The sequence below is a fragment of the Centruroides vittatus genome, unplaced genomic scaffold, assembly GCF_030686945.1.
Source record: "Centruroides vittatus isolate TY-2023 unplaced genomic scaffold, ASM3068694v2 contig_18, whole genome shotgun sequence".
Lineage (NCBI taxonomy): Eukaryota > Metazoa > Arthropoda > Arachnida > Scorpiones > Buthidae > Centruroides > Centruroides vittatus.
Genome location: NW_027121101.1, coordinates 155,094 through 181,642, shown reverse-complemented (window position 1 = coordinate 181,642; position 26,549 = coordinate 155,094). Strand labels below are relative to the sequence as shown.

General features: G+C 31.1%; 1 protein-coding gene across 2 annotated transcripts in view; it reads right to left on the bottom strand.

The window, feature by feature from the left end:
- Positions 1-1,795: 1,795 nt before the first annotated feature.
- Positions 1,796-26,549, bottom strand: part of LOC136969520 (TOG array regulator of axonemal microtubules protein 1) — a 102,560-nt gene continuing 77,806 nt past the window's right edge. Inside the window, exons 8-14 of one of the 2 annotated variants that reach the window (XM_067263699.1) lie at positions 19,900-19,981; positions 17,413-17,580; positions 12,479-12,671; positions 10,007-10,155; positions 6,288-6,446; positions 5,688-5,814; positions 1,796-2,052 (exon numbers count right to left, since the gene is read on the bottom strand). In XM_067263699.1, coding sequence (XP_067119800.1) covers positions 1,960-2,052; positions 5,688-5,814; positions 6,288-6,446; positions 10,007-10,155; positions 12,479-12,671; positions 17,413-17,580; positions 19,900-19,981 — 971 coding nt within the window. In that variant the 3' untranslated portion in view covers positions 1,796-1,959. Of the gene's footprint in view, positions 2,053-5,687; positions 5,815-6,287; positions 6,447-10,006; positions 10,156-12,478; positions 12,672-17,412; positions 17,581-19,899; positions 19,982-26,549 lie in introns of those variants that run through there. The other variant, XR_010879835.1, reaches the window with a different exon arrangement.

Below are 26,549 nucleotides of genomic sequence, written 5' to 3'. Positions count from 1 at the left end.
AATAAAAATGAAGAGGCGGGCCTTTTTGGGAATTTTGTCAGTTTCTTGATATCTCTTAACTGTTTGCGATGAAACCTTTTCGACTCGGACTCTCCCCTTCTACGAATACGTCTGTAATCCGAAGTCCTGACGTACGACCGCTTAAAAGCCCAAGTTCGAGGAAATTGGCTTTCGGGATTAGCATTCTTCCGAATTTTTCGTCGGGGAGCCATGTTCGATTGAATACAGGAACAATACTGTAATTCTTACAACAAAAGAAAATAGACGCTAATTGTTCGTAGGTTAACTGTGACTCCTGGATACTTCTGCACTTTTAGTGACTTATTTGTTTATAGTGAACCCTACTCAAACTTGTTTTCACTATACAAGTACTCTGTATTTTAATACTGTATTATATTAATCAGTACTAATACATTACCCTGAATGAAAGTGTGAATTACTGTATATTACAAAAAATGTACGGAATTATGTGAATTTATTATTATTATTTGTTTACTTTTATAATCTGCATTGAACAAAATTTTAGCACAATTCAGTAAGGTATCTAATTGCAGTTTTGCATGTCGATTTTTCCTAACCCCAGCTAGGTTTTTCCTAACCTCACTTATGTTGTCAGAAATTTTGTACTTCAAAGGTGGCTACAAAATTGAAATTTCACTGTAGTATACCTTTATGAAAACTACACAATAATGTAAATATATAATAGAGTGTATGTAAACTATTGTAATATTATGTTTGTTTTTTGAAGCAATATATTTATTTCTGCATAATTTCTTATTTCCTTTGCACATATTCACACTTGTATGACTAAAGTTTGTCATAGGTATAAACGCTAGGTGTTATTACAATTACAGGTGAAACACATAAATTATCTTTGTTCCTCCGGAGCCCAATCTGTGAGGGGCAACATCTCAGATTTGTCCCTTAGCATTTTAATTTATTTTAAGGGCATACAAACGTCCAAATTAAACTTAAAATCCCAAGGTAAGAGCATCTGTGAATTTTTTTCAATATCATTTTTTTCATTCTTTTCTATATCTGAACTCTTACTTGTAATTGAGATAACAAAACTTAGAAGCTGTAGAAAATTTTGTTATTTGGGAAACCAAAGAGCATCTTTCATTATTAAAATGATGTAAAAAATTAAATTAAAATAATTTTTTGTGCTTTATTAAAAGATAAAACACAAACTTTTTTGATAATTTTATCTCATAAATTTGCTTTTTTGCATCAGAATCCAAATAATATTCAACATATTTTATAATATATAATTATATATTTTATAACTTAACAAATTACACTTGAATTTTCTAAGAATTAAAATTAATATAATTTAATAAATTAACATTGACAAACAACTACTCTTAACATTCACATAAAACAAGAAGCACAATCAGATTTGTTTTTATACATTAAAAGTATAATAATTTTTTTTACAACCAGGTGTAGAAATATCAGAAAATTATTTGATGCCAGCAGCATTAATATATTATTATTAGAGTATTATTATCACCGGTATTATAAATATATAATAATCAGATTTGATATCACAGCTTGCAAAACAAATTATTTCATACTTTTACAAAATTCAATTATTTACATTTTAATTCTATTCTCTATTAAAACAACAAAAACATTTATGTTTAATATAGGAAAAGCATGCTGAAAATTCTCAAACTATAATTTACAAGTTTAAATATTTTAACTCTTGTATACGTATATATTATATAATGTAACTAGCAAACATTTTTATGTATTAAAACTGTACATTATTTGTTGTCCATATGTTTGTCCCATAGTATGTGGTACTGCATGTTTTACATACAAAATATATTGCAAATGTCAACAAATGTTTTAAAATTAGATTCTATATAATTTTTTTTTTGTTTTTTTTTTCTTTGGAGGAAATTTTTGCAATATTGACTTAGCAGTTACTACAAAAACAATTATGACACTATATTATGGCACTGTTCTACTTGGTATTGCACTTCTTGATGAATTGCTTTTGTGGACTTTTGCAGATATTCTTTCTCTTGGCATTTCTCCAATTCCCTAAAAAATATTTTCAATATATTTTAACATGTTAAATCATCATATAATTAAGCAATGAAAAAGTAATTTGGTTAAATCTAAAAGCTGATCAAGTTTTTCTATACATAACTGTATAAAAATATGTTTTTATCAGATTTAATAATGATACCAAGGATTTATTAACATGTGATTTCAGATGATAATTCTGAAGATATTTTAAACAATATTTTATTTTTCGTCTTACTAAATTATAGAGAAATCCTTCTTATCTGTTTCTGTCAGTTAGAACTTACTTTTCAAATGTTTAATGGAAATTGAGCTGTTTCAAATTTCATGATAAATATTTTAAACAAATAAATAAATTAATTAAAGAAATAGGTACTCTTTAAGCATTGCCTACATACTCACAGGAACTAAGCATATATAGGACAGTTCATTTTTAATCAAACTACTGGAATAACTCAAAAAATACACATCCTACAAAAAATCCACTAAACCAAAGAGGCTAAACTTCAAGGGGCCACAAAATGGTGCTATTACATGGCTGCCATACCATGAGCATGGTGCAATGGTATGGTGGTTGTGTAAAAGTTCAAATGTTCATAACTTTTGATATGTTCATGTATCTTTTGGAAAAAATGTCTCAGATAAAAGTTTGTTTTTGTTATAGAATCATAATACAGTAATCCTCAATTTATGTGAATCATTTTAAAGCAGCTGAAAATTTTTTAAAGTTTAAATAATCAACTTTATGGAAATAAATGATAGTTACTTCAAAAAGAGGTTTTTTTTTTTTTTGTTATCAATAACCTCTTATAGAGATGTATATTAAAATAATTTAGTTAAAACTATTCTATCACAGTAAGAGTAAAATACTGAATTTGAAAATATGGAACAAACCCCTATTTTAAACAGCTTTTCATGGGTCCATTTAAGTGCTGTTTTGTTGAACCAATCACTCACGTAAATGGAGGGATTACTGTATGCAATAAAATAATGGAGATTTCCATCTAAGAAACTGAAGTTGACCCTGTCTTTCATGATTTTAGCACCATCTATGATGAAACTGACAGAGCCATTTTGAAGTCTCCTTGAAGTCTAACATTTTTTTAAATGAAATTTTTGTATATGTATTTTTGATTGTATTGATTAAAATGAAAGTGAAAATGAAAGATTAAAGTGTATTGATTAAAATGAACCACATTTTATAAGTGATCATTTTTGTGTGTTGCTGAAGCAATAGTGCTGTTTTTTTCAAGTGAAATGCTAGCAGAGTAATGTTAAATTATTAAAGAAAAATTTAATAAACATAGGAAGCTATTATTATATGCTAGGAGGAATATATTATGTTTTCAATGGTAACCTGATGGCTGATACAGTAAAGATGGGCCAATGACAGTATCAAATAGATAAGTCTGGGCAAGATCTTCAGGAATTTCATGAAAGGTTAGTCTGGATATGCAAATCCCATCTTTTGTTACTCAATGATTCCACTACAGGCCTGGATGAATCTATAATGGTGATGTTAAATAGCATTCTTAGTGCTTGCAGAGAAAAGACAGTTAAAAATTTTCAAAAGTAATCGATCAATATATTAAACAGAGAGTAATTTAATTTACTACATTTTATACATTAATTTTTATAATGAATAATGAAGCATATAACTATGATAAATAATGAACAGCATCTTAACAATATCTAAAAATATCAAGTCTCCTTAAGTCTGTCATTCTATATACTGTATAAGAAAAGTAAACTGATGTGAGAATCGGGGGTTAAGCGACGAGGTCTAACCCGTTATCCGACAACGGGGAGGTGATTCCCACTCACGTGGTCAGTGGATGGCAGTTTAGGAGGGCAAAAATCGAGTGGGAGGTCGTGGATAAGTCGATAAGGTGTTGGCCGCGTTCGAGTAATCACACCTATTTAAGACTCTAAACATATTTAATAAGGATATTATATAAAAGATGTATACATTACTAAAAATGACAATAATGGTTATACTAATAATAATAGTTTAGACGCGACAATAATCCTTCACGGAATTATTAATGAGGCGGTTAGCGGGGGTTTGACGCTCGTACTCGCATTCAGAGAAATTTTTAATCCTTTCCTCTGTCTATTATTAACTAAACCTCGACCAGCTGAGGGGAGAGAGAGATTTCCGTATAATAAGTCAAAAATTACCTTGCTATCTGTAAGTCGTCGGCGTCAATTCGAGTCGAAGGCACGGAGGAAGGTTGTGGATTAATTCTATTCGAGATCCTTGACGTCACACATTCTAATGGGGGTGTGAACACATTTTATACCTAATTCAAGGGGTGTGAACTGTCATATAGTCAGGATTTATTTGCACACCTGTTATTGTGTTCATGTCTGAATTTGGCTGGTACGGACGCCGGGAATTGAGATGTTTGTTTTAATTACAGACCTAAGTGCTTCGCAGAGGTGAACTTAAAATATAAATTTCTATTGACATGACAGCTCTCACCCATCAATTAGCGTGTAGCTGACAATAACTATTGCAATCTTGTCTACAATTTCGATATTGTTTATGTCCAATGTCAGGTTCAACGACGATCTATGTGATTTATTGCTGCAGCCATGTGTCACGTGCAACAAAAAAGGGAGATGAGAACATCGCTTATTCCCGTCTTGTTGATTCTATTGTCTATCGAATTACTGTAATACAAACGATTATTTCCTTCTTGTTTATATATATTTTTAACAGCTATTTTGTAAAGATCGTTGCGGTTGTTAACCTTGGAAGGCCTCTTTAACTTTCTTACTTCACATTCTTCCGTAGAATTAAAGGTTTATAAAAAGAACGATACTATTCAAAAAAAAGGGGGGGAGAAAGGGAGTGTTTCGGATCCTCGCACTGATGTGTCTGCAGACAAGTAATCTAAGACATTTATCATCTATTCAATACAACTGTGTTATTTTTGCATTTCTAACATGCAATTTTGTTTCAGTTCTATTCTCATTTCTTATGCTATTACATCCAGTTTTAAAGATGCATTTCCCTAGTTTTATTTTTGGTCCCGATTTTTATAAAACAAAATACAAAAAGTACATATTATATCCTAAAATAAATGTTCTTTCATCTCTACTGATTTCATAAGAGCAAGCCAAAATGATTAAATTGTTGTCTAAATTAATAATATTTAATCTTAGTATAGTCCAATAAAGACATCTAAAAATCATTTCAGAAAAATTAAAATGGACATTAATTTCAATAAAATATAAAATCAATCATAATATTGGCAATTGTAATAAATGGAAATTTTAGATATGGAACGTCACTGACAACTTAATTTTGACAACAGAATGAATCAATCTCAATTTTTTTCTAGAACAGTCAATAAATATGCCATTTCTAGGTAATCCTATTATAGCAATTATTAATGGAAAATACTGAATAAACTTGCTTTAGTGTAAGTTAATATTTAGAATCAAAGAGTATACAGTACTTATTGATTCAACTCATTATCTCAAATTTCATAAAAATCAGAGTAATGTTTTTGTTATTTGATTCAAAATTTGCAAATTTTTGTTTTTGTAAACAATTGGAATCATTATAAATAGAAATAAAAAGTAAAAATTGTTCTAATTTGATATGTGACCAATTATATTAATTTAAAACTTTACAATACCTTTTTTCTAATTGTTTCCAGAATTCCTCTTATATTTCGAACTGTTGTTTGATGAACATATTTAGTTAACATTTTATCAAAGGACGGATGAGGTAACAGTACTTGAAATATTCTCCTACCATGATACCTAACAGAATCAAACAAAAATTAAGACAGTTGCTTAACATTTGAACAAGAATGAAAATAACTTAATTTCAATATTTATAGTTACAGTGGAAACTTGATGGGACCAGTCTTATGTATAATGCAAAAGTGATTTGTTTTTATGTTTTTGAGTACCTCAAACATTGCACATTTAAAATTTCATGAACTGTAAATATTATAATGTAATTACCGTATTTGAAAGTAAATTAATTTACTCAAAATCTAAAGTAATGTTACATATACATATGGCCTATTTTTGTGGCATAACAATTGACAAATGATGTAGTAATTTCCTGTTACATAATGAGTTTGAATATATATGATATATCTATCATATGTACTGTAAAATGCTACATGTTCTAGTTCTTCATTTTAAAACAATTTCAAATAATTGTGCTTCAGATAACCGAGTTTTCACTGTAACTTTTTATTAAATTAACATGTTATTAATTATACCTTGTCAGAGGAACACCATCCATTAAAAATTGTGCTGCCACAGGCAAAAGACGTTCAGTAATTTCTTTTTGTCCAACTAAACATTTTGCAGCTCCGATACGTTCAACCAGAGTTGCTGTAACTTGAGCAGTTGTCTTTCGAACAGCACCATTACGATGACTGCAAATTAAAAAGTTTTAAAATATTTCTTTTGTAAATTTTTCTAAATGTTTTATTTATTACAGAAATAATTCTAAAAAATATCAGTTGATAATATTAATTGAACATTTAAATATCTTAAATAATAAGAATGTTTGACTGCAGAGTTCTACAGCTATAATAGAATAAATGCATTCATTAATACAGTAGAATTTGCTTATTGTAAACACTATAAGCAAGTCTCTAAGAGTTGATAATAAGTAAATAAAACTACAATTAAAGTAATATTTCCATTAAATTCTAGTTTATTGACTGTGACATTAAAAAAACTGGCTAAAGCAATGAAAAATATAATTAATAATTCTGCAAGTTACAGAATTATTATTACTAATTAATAGTAATTCATTCAGCATTGTTTACTTTCTGTTTTTTTACACTACCATCTTTATAACAGCTAGCATATAACTGAAATAAGAAATGACAGTAATTTAAACTACTGAACTACAAGGAAACAATTAAAATGTTTAAAGTACTCAGTAAGACCAATAACCATTGTTTTTATCAGCTATATGCTGATACCGATAGCTTAAAAATATGTTTTTATTTGAAAACAACTAATAAGCAAAGCTTTATGAGTGCATTTTAATCATCCAATAATCTGTATTTAATTATATAACAAGTAATTATTATGACAGCATCACAATGTTGGATTGCAATTTTTAATCATCTTTTAATTAAAAAAAAAATTATGTGACTTCTGGTCTGGCCTGGAAGTCAAGATTTTTTTAAATATATGAACTTCTGGTCTGGACCATAAGTTTCTATACAGTTAATTGGGGACTTCCAGTCTCTAAGCTTTCTGTATCTTGTCTGAATTTTCATCTATCTAACTCTGTTCTTGAGATGAAAAAAAGGACAGACAGTCAAATAGACAGGTGATAGTGGAAATGTATAAGTCTTCAATTTGAAAATTGCTGCCCTATTATCAACATTAGATAAATTAGATGTTTAACCATATTAGCATGACCCAGAACTTAATTCTACAGTAAATGGAAAAGAATTTATCATATTACCATACATATATTCTTATAGATAAGTCAAAATCCACTAATTCAGCAAAGTATCTTTTTAGGTACTTTGCAGAATAAAAAATCTCACTATTTTAAAAATCACTTTTATAGTATCGGAAGAATTTTTTTATTTTGGCTTTTTATGTTAATAATGATTACATTACAGATGTCACTGAATAATAACTGTATCAATATATTTACATTTAATTTGCATTGACTCAGAGATGCAACACTCTTATACATGGGGTATCCTCTAAGCAAAGCAGAATATGTTTCAAAACTGTAAAAACAAGTGAGTTTCACATATAAGAGCATGTTTATCTGGAAATACAATACATACAATCATAGATTAATATAAGGAGCAGAGTAAAAATGAACTGAACTTTTGAAAAATCAGGGAGTAAGGTTGTTGGGGAAAGTACTGTTCTGTCCTTGTTAGATATTTGTTTATCATGATAATGACCCTGCTCCTTGGTTGTTCTTGAACATCAAATATCTGATCAAAACTACATAACAGTGCTTTCCCCAATCTTCTTACTCCCGTCCCTAAAAATTTTTCTCTTTCCTAAACTGAAAGAAAAATTTGAGAGATGACAGTTCCAGTCAGCAACTGATATGATTCAGACACAATCACATCCAGTGGCGATATTCAGCGGGTTCGCACAGGTTCTGCCGAACCCATTGTTAAAATTTTCAGTTTTCCGAACGGGTTCGCCCGAACCTGTTGTTAAAGTTTTCCGAACGGGTCCGCCCGGACTCGTTAAAACTTTCAGTTTCCCGAACCTTGTTAAACACACAGAACATTTCTCAGTTGGTTTGTTTTTTTTTAAATATATTAAAATATACGTATTATACTCTGTAATACTACTAAACTAGGGCTTTATATCCCATTTGCACCGAGCATTTCAATCTAGATTGTGAGCAAGGTCGGGGACTATGTCTTGGTGCGATCTCTCTCGACTGTTTCAATCTCGACCGAAACGAGGTTTAGTCGTGATCGATTCAAGAGAGTTCTTGAAAGTAGATCCAGTCATAAGAGAGATCTCAGAATGCCACGCGCATGAGATAATACAAGATGGCTGTGCAACACGTGTCGGGCTATGGACAGCGAAAGAAAAAAGATAATGTATCTCGAGAGATGATAACATCTGTCTATAACAAGGAGTGGCATTCCGCAGCAAAGAATTTTTCTGTCTAAAAGAAAAAAAAAAAGGTTGACAGCATTAAAATACCATTGTCACCTGGTCTTCACCCAGGGCTCGTTACGTTCCAAATACGCCACTGATTGTTAGATATATCACAAGAAAAGGTATTGTATTTATTTCTAGCTAAAACTTCCGTTTCGTTTGTCGGTGATTGTCAGGGAAAAATTTTCTGCTAGCGAACCCCTTGTTAAATATTTCGAATATCACCACTGATCACATCTGATAGAAAAATATGAATAAATGAATAAAGCAAACTTTGTAATATTTACTTCCATAGTAATTCTTAAATTAGTTATATTAAATTCTTTAATTATAATTTTAAAACTAATTTATTTTTCATAATGATAAAACAAAAATCTAAATAATTACTACAGTGAATTAATTGCAATTTTATTTTGAAAGGATAATTTCTGGACAAATATTGAAATGGTATATTTTCTATCTATAATACTTGTATCTAATGCACTTAGATTTATGAATAAAATCATTTATTTTTACTTTAACAGAAATATAATGGGCATAGAAACACCAGTTATGTTTTTTAATAAACAAAATTTTATCTATAACTAGGACTGGATTTATTAATATCTATAAGCTAACAAAGCTACCAATTAGGGCCTCAAGATTTTTGGGGTCCTAAGTGACCCTAAGTCTAATACAGACAAACTGTTCAAGAGATCAATCCTGTTCACAAGTAAAAAGACTTAACAATGAATTAAGTTCTATAATGCAACAAGAAAAGCTTTCAGATTTAGTTATTCTGTGCATAAAAGAAAATAAATAAATAAATAAATAAACTTTGAAGTTTATCATTTGATGATAATATTAATGATTTTGCATATCAAAAATCAAGAAAATAAACTTAAAAATTTCCAATATTGTTTAAACAAAACTTGCAAAAAATTTGTAATTAAGAAAAAACAATTTTTTTTAATTACAAATTTTTCATTTCAATTTAAAATTCATTTTTAAAAATCTAATTTGGTAAGGTATGAGCCTCAACCACTGTAAATTCAGCCCTGTCTATACCTGGTGATAACAAATATTTACATTTTATCATATATAATTTAATTTAATTTGCTCAATCTGTGATTGCAGATCATTTTTTCTATTTAATAATAAAAATGTTTATGTTTATTCACAATTGTATTGTCATAATACATTAGGAAATTATTACATATTATAAGAATGATAAAACAAACAGTTTAAATATTAGGTCAAAGAATTAATACAATTGTTTTACATAATCTTAACTATAATTTCACATGCTACTTAAATTTGTATGTATATTTAAATATAAACTTACCTACCACCTCCTAAAATGACAGCTAAAATAGCTTTATTTGATGAAACTTCTTCAATCATATTATTCATTGCCTTTTCAATATCATCTCTAATGAAACCAACACTTTCACCTGTTTTATGAAGTAATGTCTGTACAATAACTTCTAAATCCTATTATGAAATAACAAAAATTTAATAAAATGGAAAATAACTGTAATTTAAATTAATGATATTCTTAAAACTACTTATATACTACTATAAAAAGACACGCAGTGTATTACAGTGCATCCAAATGCAATAGAGAAACTACAAGCAAAGATTAAAAAATTTGCCATCACACCACTGGCTAAAGAACTGGGTCTGACAAAAGTCGTAGTCCACTCTCCCTCGATACCTAAGCTATTTGGGTTTGCCAAAACTCATAAAAAAGATAAGGCATTAAGGCCGGTGGTAGATAAAGGATGCGCACCCACAATCTTACTAGAAAGGTTGGTTAATGGCTTCGTTAATAAATATTTACCCCAGAGCCCTTACAGCATAAAACAACCCCTAGACCTTCTACAGAAAATGGCTAACATGAACCCGCAAGAAATTAAATATATGACCGTACTAGACTTCAAGGCTCTGTATCCCTCTGTCAAGCTGGAACCATGCTTCTGTCATCTAAGGGATTTCCTGTTAACTGTGATCAAGTCCCCAGAAAAGAAGAGAAAACAAATACTAGAGATGGCGCACCTAACCACATTCTCATCCATCTTTAGCTTTAATGGCATCGCTTACACGCAACAGAAGGGTGTAGCCATGGGTAGCCCCCTGGCAGGTACTTTATGCGAGATGGTCCTAAGAACTCTGGAGAATGCACTCCTGCCAAAATATGCAACGCAAATCCTAACATATGCAAGGTACGTCGATGATGTGGTTGCTTTCTGGAATGTCAAACCCAACTTACACCAATTCATAACGGACATCAACGATAACAAATTCGGCCTGGAGATCGAACTCGAGCAAGAAAATGATAAGCTTATACACTTTCTAGATTTATCTATACAGCTCGACAGCCAAGGAGCTTTCCGTACTAAGGTATACAGAAAGCCTACTTACAACCCAATCTTTATCCCATGGAACTCGCACGACCCGCCGACGTACAAACTCGCAGCATTCCGAGCGCTCGCGGCACGAGCACACACACACTGTAGTAGTACCCAAGACAAAAACGAAGAGATGAACTACATCATTAAGCTAGCTCAGAAGAACGGGATCAGTCCTAAAGCTGTCACTAGCGAGATTACGACACGCAATAAGGAGCGAAACCTCCTAAATACAGAGGAGTTTACATTGATGGAATACAGAGCGGAACTGGGCAGCATCTATAGACGTATAGGAACTGCCACAAACAAAAGAATAATATATAAACGGAATCCCACTATATACCAGCTGCTAAGAGCGGATAAAGACGCCATGGACACTAACTCCCTTCCGGGGGTTTACAGGATCCCTATTACGAACACACGGAGGCAAAATAAGCTATTTTACATCGGAGCCACCAGAAGATCACTCAAGGAAAGGCTGGCGGAACATCAGAGAAATATAAGAAGCGAACAACCATGCACGGTTGTTCGCTTCTTGGCGACTTACGCATGGCGACTTACGTCCTGGCAGATCCCCAAGAAGTCCAAGCTGAATGGGCCCAAGCAAGATTAGTACAAACAGTTCGCAACGTAAAGCACCTCCATTATACAGAAGCTTGGCATATCTGCAAAGCAAGCCAAAAAGGACAATCTATCAACTTCAGAGAGGCTAGTAAAATATCTGCAGCCTGGCGCTCAGGCAACATGTAAACCTCAGAAAAGCGGATATGCGGAAGCCTACACAAGGACAAAAACCGTAGTTTTTTGTCTCTGCACAGCTCCTCTCCTTCCCTATGTTCGTGCGCCGTTCGGCTTGCACCATAGTTTATGTTTGTATTTTACTTTTAATGTCTCCAAGGAGCATATTACTTTTTATTGTCTGTTATTTATTTTTATTTTATTCTCATGCAATGTGTTATTTAATACGCATCGATATAGAGATGGCGCACGCAATTCTCTTTAGAATATTTTTAAAAACGTTCCGAAATTTGTTCGTTTTTGCAGATTTTCGTTGTGTTCGAATTTTTTTGGATATTTCCTGAAGAAGGTCGTTAAACACGACCGAAAACGTTCGTTTGTACCGAATAAACACGGCTGCAAATTTATAAGGTGTCATGAGTGTAGTGTTTTAATAAGATATGCAGTCTACGATGAGTTATACTACTATAATTTTAAACTTAATAATCCTCAAAATATTAATATAAAATAGAAACAAATAACTACGTAATTTCTCAAATAATATGATTACTACTATAAACAAGTTGTTCTAAAACCACAAGAAAATTTCATTATTAATATATTATGTTATATTGTGAAGATAATTATAAATTTAATGTAATATGCTATATATAATTATATATACATACTGTTTCCATATTGCGTTTAAGTTTTAGGAAAAGTTCTCCTATTGTTAGTATTGCTGTTCTGGACACAGATGATCTTAAATTTTTAACTTCACTTAATAAAGCAATATTAATTGAATGAAGCTGCCCCTTTACAGTATCTGCATGGCAATTAGCTAAACGGCTAATCATTTGCATTCCTTCTATCTTCACAGTCCTAAATAACCGCAATAAAAATATTAATTAAAGAATTATTCTTAGTTTTATTATTTTAATAATTTAGAAATAAAACTTATTTTAAGATAAGTTTTATTTAAAACTTTTCAAATATCCAATGTTAAACTGAAAATTGTAGGAAATTTTTAAAATTTTCCCGTCTTTATGGGATTTTTACCAATTGCCCTTTATTTGAAAAAACAGAAAAATTAATATATAGGATGTCACAAAAATACTTGTAGTTTTAAACTATTATAAATTCATACAATTTAAGTTATTAAATACCATTTGAAAGCTTAAATGATGAAGTTTATTAGTCTGAATTCATTAAACTAATACATAAATTTTTTTTCAGATTTATTAACTGATTAAAAATGGCAAATGTAGACTGTGTACTGTGGTTAGTAGAGCATTAGTCAAACTCAGCAGTCAGAAGAATATTCATTTCTTATTACAGGTTGAGGGCTCCCATAGAAATTCAATAAACGATTGGTCATTAAAAAGTTCAAGAAAACTGGTTCAGTTTATGACAAAACCAGATCTGGGAAGTGCTGAGACACCCAACTTGATCCCACAACTATTAGTGTTTTTTGTGAGATCATGTCAAAACAGAGTCTTTTCATGAAAACCTCATTCTTTAGCAAATCTTAGGATTAGGATTATAAATGCATTCCATGCATTCACTGAGCAGTAGATAATGAATGTTTTCAGAGTTAAGAAAAAACTTACTTAAACTTATTACATAACAGTAATTATGTTAAATTTTAAAGTAAACCCACACTGTACAAGAACTTTATTATTGTAAATTTGGACAGATAACTCATGGGTTATATTTATAAGACAATATAAAAGGATGTGTGGGTTACTTGAGCAGTGGGACAGGTTATATACCAAATTTAAATTTCTATCAAAAGTTAAAGTTGCTTCATACTACAGGACTGGCCAGAGGGAAGCAACTGTCTTGCTGAACTGACAATTACCTATTCATACATTTGCAATTAATGAAACCAAGTGTTTAATTATGGTATACTTGCCACCATGGGTGACTGCAGAAAACTTTCTAGGGGGTGGCAAAGCTTAGAGGCAAGTAATTACATCAAACAATTTTTTAAGACCAAAATTGAAGACACAGTTTGTTGAAAAGAAACCACTTTCAATGTTCCATAATAAAATATTTTGACGACTGACCTTTCTCTGTAGGCTATTTGGCCATCAAAAATTAAAAACTTCTGTTTACAAAACAATGAAAAATATCTAATTATCCAAATCAAAAATATCCAACTGTGTCTTCAGTTTTGGTTTTAAACTTAATTACCATCTGGCAATATTCTACAATTGAATAAAGTTCTTAATTTAATTACTTAATTTCTTCAGATTTTTTCACAAGTAGATTATAAAATATGGTATTGCTTCAATAATATAAAAAGACAAACAAAGCATCTGCAGTCAAGAGTGTAAGGTTACATATCTCAATCACTTTTATATTTGTGAAATTTTTTACTTGATCCCAGGGGAGAAGTGCATCATTTGATCCCATCCACATATACCCATGCTCTCTACTGTTTTTATAATCCTGACCCATTTCAAAGGATTAAAATTTACATTTTTAATAAATAATTCTAATTAAGATAAAAACTAATCTTCAGTGCAATACTAAATATAAGAAGACAAAAAGAATTAAATTTTACAAAATTAAAATAAGCAAAACTCATTATGAAATTCTGTTTAAAAGGTTACAACATTAAAAAAGTTAAACAGAAAATAATTTTAATATTGATGATAAAATTATTTTATGTTTAATTTTTTCTGAGCTTATTTTATTATTATTTCTGGACATTAATAATAAAGAAAATAAATCATAAAATAATAACTAAGGTATGCTAATCATGATAGATATAGATAACAGCATACAAGGTGTAAAACTCTATAAAAGATAGGTCAACGATATTCTATTAATATATAATGAAGCAGAAATCACAATAGAAGAAATCAATAAACAGATTAATAGCATATGCAAAGCAATAAAATTTGAAACAGAAGTAGAATATATAACCAGTCAAGAAATTAACTATTTGGATATCACAATAAAAAGATTAAAACAGAGTTTGGAATTTAGAACATTCAAGAAGCCAGGTTCGGGAAACATAGCAATAAAATATCAATCTAACATGCCATTACAGGTCAAATATAATACATTTAAAATGGAATATTCTAAGACAAAAAATAAAACAAGTCAAGAGATATATATAAATAAAGACCTGGCTGAATTAAAAAAGAAATTTCTTTTAGCAGGCTATCCGCAACGACTACTGAATAAATGGGAACTTAAACTAAATAATCTGAAAATATCACATAACAATAAACAAGCAAATAATGTGAAGTACAGTAATACCCCGAACTTACGCGATAGGTGGGACAAAGCGATAATTGCATAAGTCAAATTTGCGTAAGTCGGGGTATAATTTCACATATAAATACATACAAATTATTTTTAATTGGGGCCAAAGTCTAAAGAAAACAATAATTTAGAAAAAAACGTTTAATAAAATCTTAGATAATACATATGTATAACAAATTATATTATTAAAATCGTAAACCGAAGTTATTTTCATGTAGAAGGCTTCATAAAATCTAACAAATTCGTCTGACCGCTCAAAGATTTTTTTCTCCTGCAAAATTTCCTCCTAGCATGCTAATAATTTTTTTATTTCTCGTTTTGTAGAAGAAATGTGCTCTGCATTGGAGTCTATATTTTCTAAAATTTGTAACCCCCTTTCATTTTTGTATTGAAGTCTTTAATAATGTTAACTTTACATTCCAAAGAAAAAGTTTTTCTTTTCTTGTTTGATGCAGAAGAATCAGTTCTGCTTTGTTTGGATGACATAGTAGAGTCTCTCAAGTCTCTGTAGATATAACAAACACAGAAATAAATAACAAAATAAATTGTAGCTATGTGTTGATTCCATGCGACACGTCCAAACATGTAAGCTGAACAATAGTGTGGGGGGAGTGAGTAATCAAGAGTTGCGTGGCACTCAAACAAAAGACGAATCAACGAGATTTAAAAATCGCATAACTCCAGGTTCATGTAAGTCAGGGTAATGTAAGTCAAGGTATTACTGTATACTGCTTTCACTTACAGCAATGAAACTATATCTTAGTGTTCATGGGCTACCAGGGCACAGCCCTTGTTGAACACTGGTTCCGTGGTGAATAACCACTAGTCACAGTATTGTATATATAGATACAATTAGTATGTAAGAAACACAAATAATATTAAGCTTTGCTTTGTACCTGGTATTCTGTAATTGGTGACGCTCTACAAGTTGTATGTTCGTACGAAAGCCTACCTCTTGTTTTAGTAGGCTTTCCACCTTTTGTCAATTGTATATTTCAATATTGTATTGTATTCTATTTGTACCCTACTGTTTTCATCGATAAATGCGATGCAGGCGCCCTTGGGCCTCCCACGTCTTCTTTTTCACACTTTCCTATCCCCCTTTACTTCACACTTCACATCTCATGCCTTCTCTTCTTTCAATTTCTCAGATAGAAATTCTGTTACAAAATACAGATAGCTCTACTTACTCTTTAATTAAATGTAAATGTAAATGTATACTGCTTTCCCATACATCAAAGGTCTATATGAAGAAATCAACAACGAAATCGAACAAATGGACTTTAAACTTGTGCCACTGTACCAGAAAATGTCTACTAGATTAAATATAATAATCAAAAATTAAGCAGGAATAAATTAAAGTCTCTTTAACATCAGTTTTGCCACAAGATGGTCCATCTACCACATAACTACAAAAATGAGCACAGTAATACACATTAAAATTAGAAATGTTATAAAGGTGTAAAAAACAAATAAGAATTTGTTTGTACAATAAGAACCTCTCTGACTTCAATGTAAAATGAATAACTAGGTATGTTGTTGTAGATTTATGGAATTGTCATCGGAAATTAATTTAACGCGATAATTAATGTATAATTCTCCATCAGATAACAAGAATTGATTAACGGTATAAGTCAAATGCACAGAGAAGTTTTAAACAGTTTTAAGTTTACAAAGATCTGTGATTCAAAGGTATGTTCTATACAGCATAAGCTTTTTATTTATATATTTCAATTTGTAACTAGTGTATACTTGTATTTTAGTTGGTTGAGGAGGGGCGTGAACAGCCCGAAACGTGTACAAGCATTTAGTATGCGTATCAACTGAATAAAAATTAATGATGAAATTTGCCATGTGTCCAAGTGAATACACTATATAGTTGGTGTTCAAGTTGCAAATCATTTTCATTGATAAATGCAGTAAGATCACTTATATAATAGACATCTCCATTTCAAACACTCATAACATGAGAAATGCTCACATTGAAAAATCAACAAGAACACTCCACTCTCCCAAGAAATAAGGTAGCTGTGGAAGATGGATAGGGTATTTATTGTGCCTATTGTTCTCTCTTCCACTCATGTTTTACCACATACACTACACAGAAGTCTAGAAACATTAAACCTTAATAGAAACATATACATTGCACCATAGAAATTCAAAATATTGAACACATGTAACATTGTTAGGAAGACACACATACCAATAACACAGCTTAATGTTACACGTGTTTGGATAGCTATGCCTTGACTTTAGTTTGCTCAGCTGATACTGGTATGTTCAGCTGAGCATAACATTTTCAACATAAAAATAATAATAATAATAATATTCAGAGAATCATTACCATGTTTCATTTGCTAAACATCTCAATGCCTTTTTCAGTGCTTCATCTGGATTAGGATATGGAATGTGACGATTAGTTTTATCATCAAATAATGAAAGAGAACTTGATGAGGGAAACTTATGATTAATGCTGCCTGGTAATGTCTGTGATGATCCTGGTGTCATAGGCCTGCAATATATAGAAATATATATACTTTTATAAATATTATATTGAATATAAAATTTTTACTTAATTAAATATAATAATATATTTTTAAATAATTTTTATGGTAAAATTAAGTGAAAAATAATTTTAAAAATATTCAATTGTTTAATTTTCAAATAAAAGCCAAATTTTTATTATATTTTCAAAGTACAATTTCATTTAACAAAATACATGGATCATTAATATTTTTGAATTCATATACTAATTTAAATGCATTATTTATTTGTAAATAATTACAAAGAGATTAACTACAATTATTTTCATATCAAATGTCAATAAATATGAGCATTACTTTGAATCATATATTATGAAATTTTTATTTACATTCATTAAAAATAAGCATTTACTTCTATTATATAAAGACATTTTTATTTTAAATGAATATATTAATTCCTATTGAATGCAATTAATAATAGTAAGAAATAAATATGTAATAAAAATTACTGAATAGCAAAAAAATATTTCATCTATTCTATATAATAATCAATTTTTATATTATATTATAATATTAGTGCTTTAAATTTTCTTTGGGTACTGAATGCATATAATATAGTGTATTTTAAGGCATATAAGGCAAAAAAAAATTTGAAAATGGCCCTGCATCTTATATGTAAAGTTGTGATCTCCCATAGGCTAATGAATTCCCAATACAGCCTTTAGTAGGTGACAGTTAACCTCTAACAAGTATAGTACGAGGGCCGCTCTGACAGTTTCTGGATACAACAACCCTGTTTGTTGTTACTTTCTGTCCATCCTCATATCTTCTCAAAGTACTCTCCCTGATGCTCAATTCACTGCTGCATGTAGGAGAACCAGCACTGACACCAGTCTTCTTCTAAGATGTTTGCCAAGGTCTCTGTATACAGCAACTGCCTTTTCCAGACTTCCCAAAATGATATCCCTTGAGGATCATCTTGGTTTTGGAAAATAGAAAGAAGTCACAGGGTGCTAAATCTTGACTATAAGGTGGATGGGTAATCAACTGCACTACAGAGTCACTCAAGTAGTGCACCATTCTCATTGTTGTATGTGCTGTTGTGTTGTCACGGTGCAGCAAGAGTCCACAAAGGTCTGCCATTTGTGGATTTATTGAAAGACTTGAGGAAGATAAATAGTGACATACCACTCAGCATTAACTATCTTGCTATCCTTAAGGACTATGGTAGTAACATGACCTGTCTTTCAAAGAATGTCACTACCATTTGCTTCTTGGATGCTTGACTTTGACAGGTGGTCCTTTGTCAGAGAAGACCCAAATTGTGGACTGTCTCTCTTGTTTTCAGGGTTGTACTGGTAGATCCAAGTCTTGTCACCAGTGACAATGTCTCACACACATTTTGAGCTTTCCCATTGAAATTTTTCCAGCATATAGCAGCATCATTTTACACGTTTCTTTTTGCTGTTCGTCAGAGAATGAGGCACCCACCAAGACATGATCTTCCTGACAGGAAGATAATTGTGCAAGATACCATTCACTGCCACCGATCCAATACCCAAGATGTGCTCAATATCCTTATGGGTTATACAGGGGTCTACTCTAAGCAGTTTATCGACACAAACCACATTTTCCAATCACTACAGTTGCAGGTCAACCGCCTCTCTCTTCATCTTTAAGGCTGTTTCTGTCATGTCTAAATTCTCCAAATCACCAGAATACTTGTGTTCCGGATGGACAAGAATCAGAAAATGTTGCTTGCAAATGGTAGAGGGACTGGGACTTTGACAAACCAGATTTAAAATTGTAAAACATCACTGCTTGTAAATGCTCCCAATTCAGCTCCATTTTCAACATCCAAATTTGGTGGCACTTCCATGGTCAGGTGCTCCCCGCAGGTGTACTGTTGAACTTATGCTCAGAAAATGTTTAGCAGTAAAATATTACAGACTGTTTTCTTTCTGTGTTCAGTGGTTTTCATGTATTCATAAACTTTCAGAGTGGTCTTTGTATAGCAAAAATTTTTAGCCTATTAATATATGGTTTAGAATTTTGAAAATCAAATTTGTTAAATTTCTACAAATTTTTTATGACTAAAATTTTCCTGTATGCTATAAAATATTTTTCAATGTAAATTTACAACAACATTGGTGAATTATACTCAAAATTAACTATAATTTATTAAATTAACTAATTTTGTCATAGTTTCAAAGTTTTATCATTTTATCAATTGCAACTAAAAGTTAAATTACTTAAACTGAAAAAAAAATCTGTAATATATAATGTGAAACACAATGTGATTAAAATTTTATATTTCAACAGCAAATATAATAAATATATGTACTTACACTTCTGTTTTTGGTTTGGTATCATTTACTTGTATTTCTGTAGTGGAAGAACTATTTACGGATGCCTCTGAATTTGCTGAATCTAAAGAAGAAAGATATAATTAACATTTAAATAAATGAAATGTTGAAAAAGTAATAACATTTATGTAGTTACAAGGTGCCCCAATGAAACTCACTTATTATCAATCCTACATGAACAAGCCAGCTGTTAAATGATGTGTGTGAGATGTATTATTCATGTGACTGTAGGGCCGGTATCTCTTTGATACCGCGTCAGGATGACACCACTGTATCCTTAGATTGATACAGAGAATCATAAAATTGCGCGAGCGGTTACGTATGGGTTAGACCCGGAATGAAGCAAGTGGAGAGGATGACGGAAGGAATGCACTCGGAGGTTTTTATATGTATAAATATACCCATTTATTTTCCCATATACCCAATTAGATACAAAACGGTTACTTTACAGAGAGATTGATAAGATACATGACTCACGATCCGTGAACGTAAATTCTACACAGATTAGAGAGAGAGCTTACAAATATTCGTGGGTAGGATAAATACCTTAGGATATATGCTGATCATATCAACAGACGTCTGATAGATGATATAATATCTTCTATTCTAGATTTCAGTCTAAATGTAGATTAATCCAATTGTCCTAGATTTCAATCCAATTGTACGCTAGTCCGAGGAGGATGAACAGTGGAGGAGCTTGATGATGGGTAAATCCGAACAGGGACACACACATAGTCAAGTGACAACTTCTGCTGTCTTACTCATTGTACACCCTTTTTATATGGAGAGGTGTTTTGCAGTCCCTTCCTTGATTTCGTCAGAGGAGATGATGATCTTGGACCAATAAAGTGATGGGTGACATAGTCGTAACACAGAAATTTTACTCATCTTAACAAGGAACTCAACTCGTGGGAATCGAGTTTAAACCGATCTTATCAGAAAGTTTTATCAGTTGATTTCCCATTAAACTAACCCTTTTTGGTCTATTTTGTCCCGTTTTTGTATAAAATGTAGTTAAATATTTTGATTAAGATTATATAAAGATGATATTAAAAGATTATAAAATTATATAAAGATGTTAAAGTTCACAACATCATAAAGATCCCGATCTTCACATCCATTTGAAATGCAAATATTACTGTTGATGCAAAATCAGTTGTTGTCTAGTAAGAACGAAGGCAAAATGTGAAGCAATGCTAGCTGTTCACCTAAAAGGTATGAAAACTAAGGATATTTTAAAGTTGTTGCATCTAGATATGAATGGGAGGCTTATCCAAATAACTGTGAAGCAGTAGACAGATACAGGAAAATCAAATCTGCTTTTCAACATGGAAAACTCAAATCTGTATGGATATTAAAAGTGATTAGATGCATAAGGAATTAACTCAGGTGGAATGTATCACAGTTGAAAAGGAAAGGTGGCCATGAACTCAGAATCAGCAAATTATCAATAAATCAAATCATTCAAAGTGACCTACATTTCTGTGCTTACAAGAAACACAAAGCTCATAGGCTGGGCTGAGAAGCAAAAGGAGACTTGGATGGAGAGATGTAAGAAGTTGATTTCCCACAAAAAATCAACAATTTTTTCTGATGAAAAAATATTCCAACTGCAAAACACATTCAGCAGCCAGAATGACTGTATCTATACAAAGTCAGTAAAGAATATTCCCAGGGGTAAGATACAGGTTCAGCATTTTCAGAACATATCCCAGGTCATGGTCTGAAGTGTTATCTTTGTTTGCAGCAAGCTGCTGATGGGATTAAAGTAAATCAGGAATACTATACCACTCACATACTGGAGGATTGTCTAAAGCTAAATGTCAAAAATATGTTTGGAAAAGACCATTTATGCTCTCAGCAGGGTTCTGTGCCATCACACAAGTTCATGCACAAGTGTTCTGGATAGCGAAAAATGTGTCAAAGTTCATCACACCAAATGAATAGCCTGACTTACTTCCAGACCTTAACCCACTAGACTACTATATTTGGGAATATATACTGGACAAAGTCAACATCACAAATGTTCATCAAGGATTCATCAAGGTTCATCAATAACATCAAGGATTTACAGCTGATTTGGGATGAGATTTGAATGGATGTCATTAGTGCCACATATTGTGTAACATATTCATTCCAAGGATGCAGAAGGTTGTGCAGGGGAAAGGAGAATTAATTAAACTCAAACAATGTTTTTCATAATTTACATTATTCTATCCATATAAAAAGTAAAAAAAAATTGTTTATGTTTCATTGCATCACCCTGTATAATAAATTGTTTTATACCTATTTATATGCAAGATATTAAAAAAATTTTCATTTATATTTAATTTTTTTTTTAATATTTCATTTTCACATAAATACAGGGTGTCTGAGACGAAAATTACCAATAATAAATTATCATAAATCAGTGAAAGACATATATACAACAATTGTTGAGATTACATGGGCATCAGTTCTTTTTGTGGTATAAGATAGAGGAACTTGCTAAATTTTCATTTCTTGTATTTAGAGAAATCACACCACAATTCATGAGTGCAATTTCTTAATAAGATAATTCTCACTGATGAATGCAAATTTCATGTCTTGAGATGGGTTAAGAGACATAACTGCAGGATATGGAAATCTGAGAATCCACATGTATTCAGAGAGCTTCAACAAGACAGTCCGAAAGTGAATGTTTGATGCAGCCGTTGTGGCAATGTGAACTAAGTCATTGGTCCATTCCTCAGATATCATATGTAATCTTTTTTAACCAGGTGGAGACCCTCTCATTATACAACACATTTAAAGAATCATTTGAATGAATGTTTTTTGATGTTGGATTAGATGTGACAAGCCCAAGGTATAGCCTCCTAGATTCCCGGATCTAACTCTCCTTGATTTCTTTTTTGGGGTTTCATAAAAGACATTGTGCACCAAACACAAGTAGTGGACTTGGTAAATTTAAGTTGGAAGATTGCTGCTGTTTGTGAAACTGTTACTCCACAGATGCTGAAAAAGATGTAGGTGAGAGGTCAATAATGTCTGGACAACTATCATGCCACTAGGGAAACATATATGGAAATTTACTGATGCTCATATAATCTCAACAAGTTCTACCAGAAAACAAATTATTGTATATATGTTTTGTAATAATTTAAAACAATTTTTTATTGATAGTTTTAATCCCAGACACCATGTATATGTATTAAAATGGACTGAAAAGTTTTTAATATATGAAGGACAGGCTTAAAATAGGTGTCATACATGTAAATCACACAGCCACCAAAGTAATAAAAGTGCTGAAGTCAGTAAGTCAGCTAAGGATTTGCAGACTTTGTAACAGATGAAATGTATAATCTCAAGTGTTGACTGCATATGTGTGCACATGCATATGCATGCACGTATACAGATATCAGAAAAGCAGGTCTTCACATAATATTGTTTCATTATAACTTTGCTGAGAAAAGATACAAGTAAATTGCAATCATTGTTGTTGAATTTCTTTTTGAGCAGTAAAAGTGACTCTATCTGGTGGGAATTAAAACTACAAGTTGCAAACACCATGCTATAATAATAATGTAAATTGCATTCATTATATTTTCATCTCTTTTCAAATAACGTGAACCTATATCCACATTAACAACATGTAAGACATTGTATAATGTTAAAATAAGCAAGCATATGCTATTTAAATTTGCCATTTTAAACTTATATAGCCCCTTTCATAGTTCATTGGAATTGTCACTTGTTTGTTTTTGAATTTTGTGGTGATAGGAAGTGCTCCTTACAATTTTCTCTTTGCAAACATTTATTCTTCATTACTCATCCTTACTAATCTCCAGTGATAAGGATTTAGCTTTCCTTCCCCTAATACCCACCACTATTATGACAGCCATCACTTACAGATTCCTAAAATTGGGAAAATAATTAACTTACTTGTTTTCATTATTCTTTCTTAAATATGGTTAGCATAGCTCACATTTATTTCAATCTTTCATATTAGAGGTGTTTTGGGTCTTTATTTAGAACTTTGTTGATGTTTTTGTAACAAAAAAAAAAAAAAAAAAAACATAGGAACTTAATTCTTGTTTATATCATTTAGCCTATGATAAAATTGGTTTTATTATACATTATTTTGCTTAATGTCACAGTTTCCAAGCACCTATCAATGATGTTAAGTGAAGACTTGCTCTTTATGGACGGAATAGTTGGCTAAGATCAAGAACAAAGATGAAAACGACGAGCAAAAGGATTCAATAGTGCTTCTAAAACTCCAAATTCATTTATATAGTGTAATGCAAATTTCAGCATTAAGTGCATGGTATTATGGACTATTTTGTTAACTGCTATCTTGCATAGTCTGCTGAGTTTTAGTACGAGGACAAAAAGCATAAAAAAATTAAAATACTTTTTCTGTTTTCTTTTTTAAACTATGATATTTTATTTAAAACTTACACCAGCTACATATTAATTATTTCAATTAAAAATCTATTTTAACATTATTTCTTCAAATTTACGTTTTACTAGATGGGACTCACATGCTCTCAAAATTTAACCAGAGCTTGCTGTAAATGTGTGTATTTGTTTGTAATCCTTTTTGACTTTCTTTTCTTTATGTATAACCATAACCATGTTAATCCAAACAACTCATATAATAATTAATTCAAATTAGTGACAGTGCATTGTAAAATAACAAAAACTATAAATAAAGGTTAAGCGCATATTTTTAATGTAATTTAGTAAATTCATTTTATAGTTATACATTATTACTATTAAATAATGACCCAAAATCATTTTCTGTTTATTTTAGATAATTATAATCAGGGCTATTTTTCAGCTGGAATGTGCCAGTATACTGTACCAGCAGATATCATAAAAAAGTATTGATAGCCAGTACTACATACCAACAGTTACTCAGTAAGAGAAATTTTACATGTTCACTTGAGAAATCTAGTAAATGGCACAATAAATACAAATGAAATAAACAGGGTCATTCTCTTGGCCACAACAAATGTCTTGGACTGAGTGGAGATGACATAAAAAGCAAATGGGGTAGGAACCCCCCCTTTTGTTGGAGGCCATCTTTCAACAAGCAGACAATACTGTCTGGTCTATCTTGTCCATCTTTGATATGTTCTTGTGAAAAAAAGAGGTACACACAAGCATTAATTTTATTAATGCTTGTGTATACCTCACATATTTTAAATGGTAAAAGTAAAAATATATTTACTGAAGACCAACTGATAATAAATCCAAAACAAGAAATAGGGAATAAAATACAGATAGATATACAAAAAAAAAAAAAAAAAACATGTAATTCATTATAAATGTTACAATATAAATATATTCATATTTAAAGAAAAAGAAAATAATTAGTAATACAGGTACTCCTCACTTTATGACCTATCTGCTTAACGACCACTTGCACTTACGACCAATTGAGTTTTGACCTGCAATTCAGGAAATCCCCTTTCTCAGCTTGAGTGTCAATCAGTGATGATTGGTGACATGCTCACTGAGCATAGTATAGGCTTGCTATGCACTTTTTTAGTCAGTGTGATGTAATTAAAACAATTGTGGGCCTTGCCAATGTGCTTAATTTAGATGTTGAAGTAGAAGACATTGCTGAATTAGTGGATTATGCCAATGGAGAGCTAACAAATGAAAATTTAATAGAGTTAGAAGCAATGCAGTATTTGGAAGAGGAAGAAGACGAAAGAACTGAAGAAGTGAAAAAGAAATTCATGGTACATGGGTTAGCTGGTTTGTTCTCCAAAATTAATGCAGCTATGTTGGAACTTGAGGCTATGGATCCAAATACTGAACATTTTCACATAAAGATAAACGTGGGATGAGTGAACTTTTGAAGTGCTATAGAGAAATTTATCAAGAAAAAAGATTACAACGCAAACCACAGTTACGAGTTTCTTTTCGACTGTTACATCCAAGACCTCCACCCTTGAAGGTACAACTTCTATTTCATCATTGTCAACTCTCTTACCTGGAGGAAAATAACCTCTACAGCTTCAGATAATCAAATAAACAAATGATAATATGTACATATGCATGTCTTTTTATGAATAAATTTGAAGTTTGTTGCATAATTTTTATAATTTTACAACAATCCCATATTCCCGGCGCAAGCTCTTCGCTTATCGACCAATTCGCTTAACGACGTAGTCGTCGGAACGGAACTCGGTCATAAAGTGAGACGTACCTGTATAATAAAAACTGTTATCTAGCTGTTACGTTATTCCTAAAACAGAACTTTATTTTTAGTCACCTATATGCATACTGGCAGTAACTATTTTTAGAAAAAGAGCACTGATTAAAATTATTTTATATATGTTGCAGGGATATGATAAAAATGGGGATTTAGTCAAATCCCTAAGGGCGATGATTAATTTACTGACAATGTTAAAATAAAAGTTCGATATTGACATTTCCCTAATTAAATGAAGTGATTTGATCAAATCTCTAAACTGGTTTCGTGAAATGACAAAAAACGAATCAACAAAGTAAGAAGTACTTATATGAAAAGATAGAGATAACACCAAGTTTATTTATTTTTATTGAAACACGTAGATTTGTGGCACCTGGAGTTACAGAAGACATTATTTTTTTTTTTTTACAGGCACATCTATTTG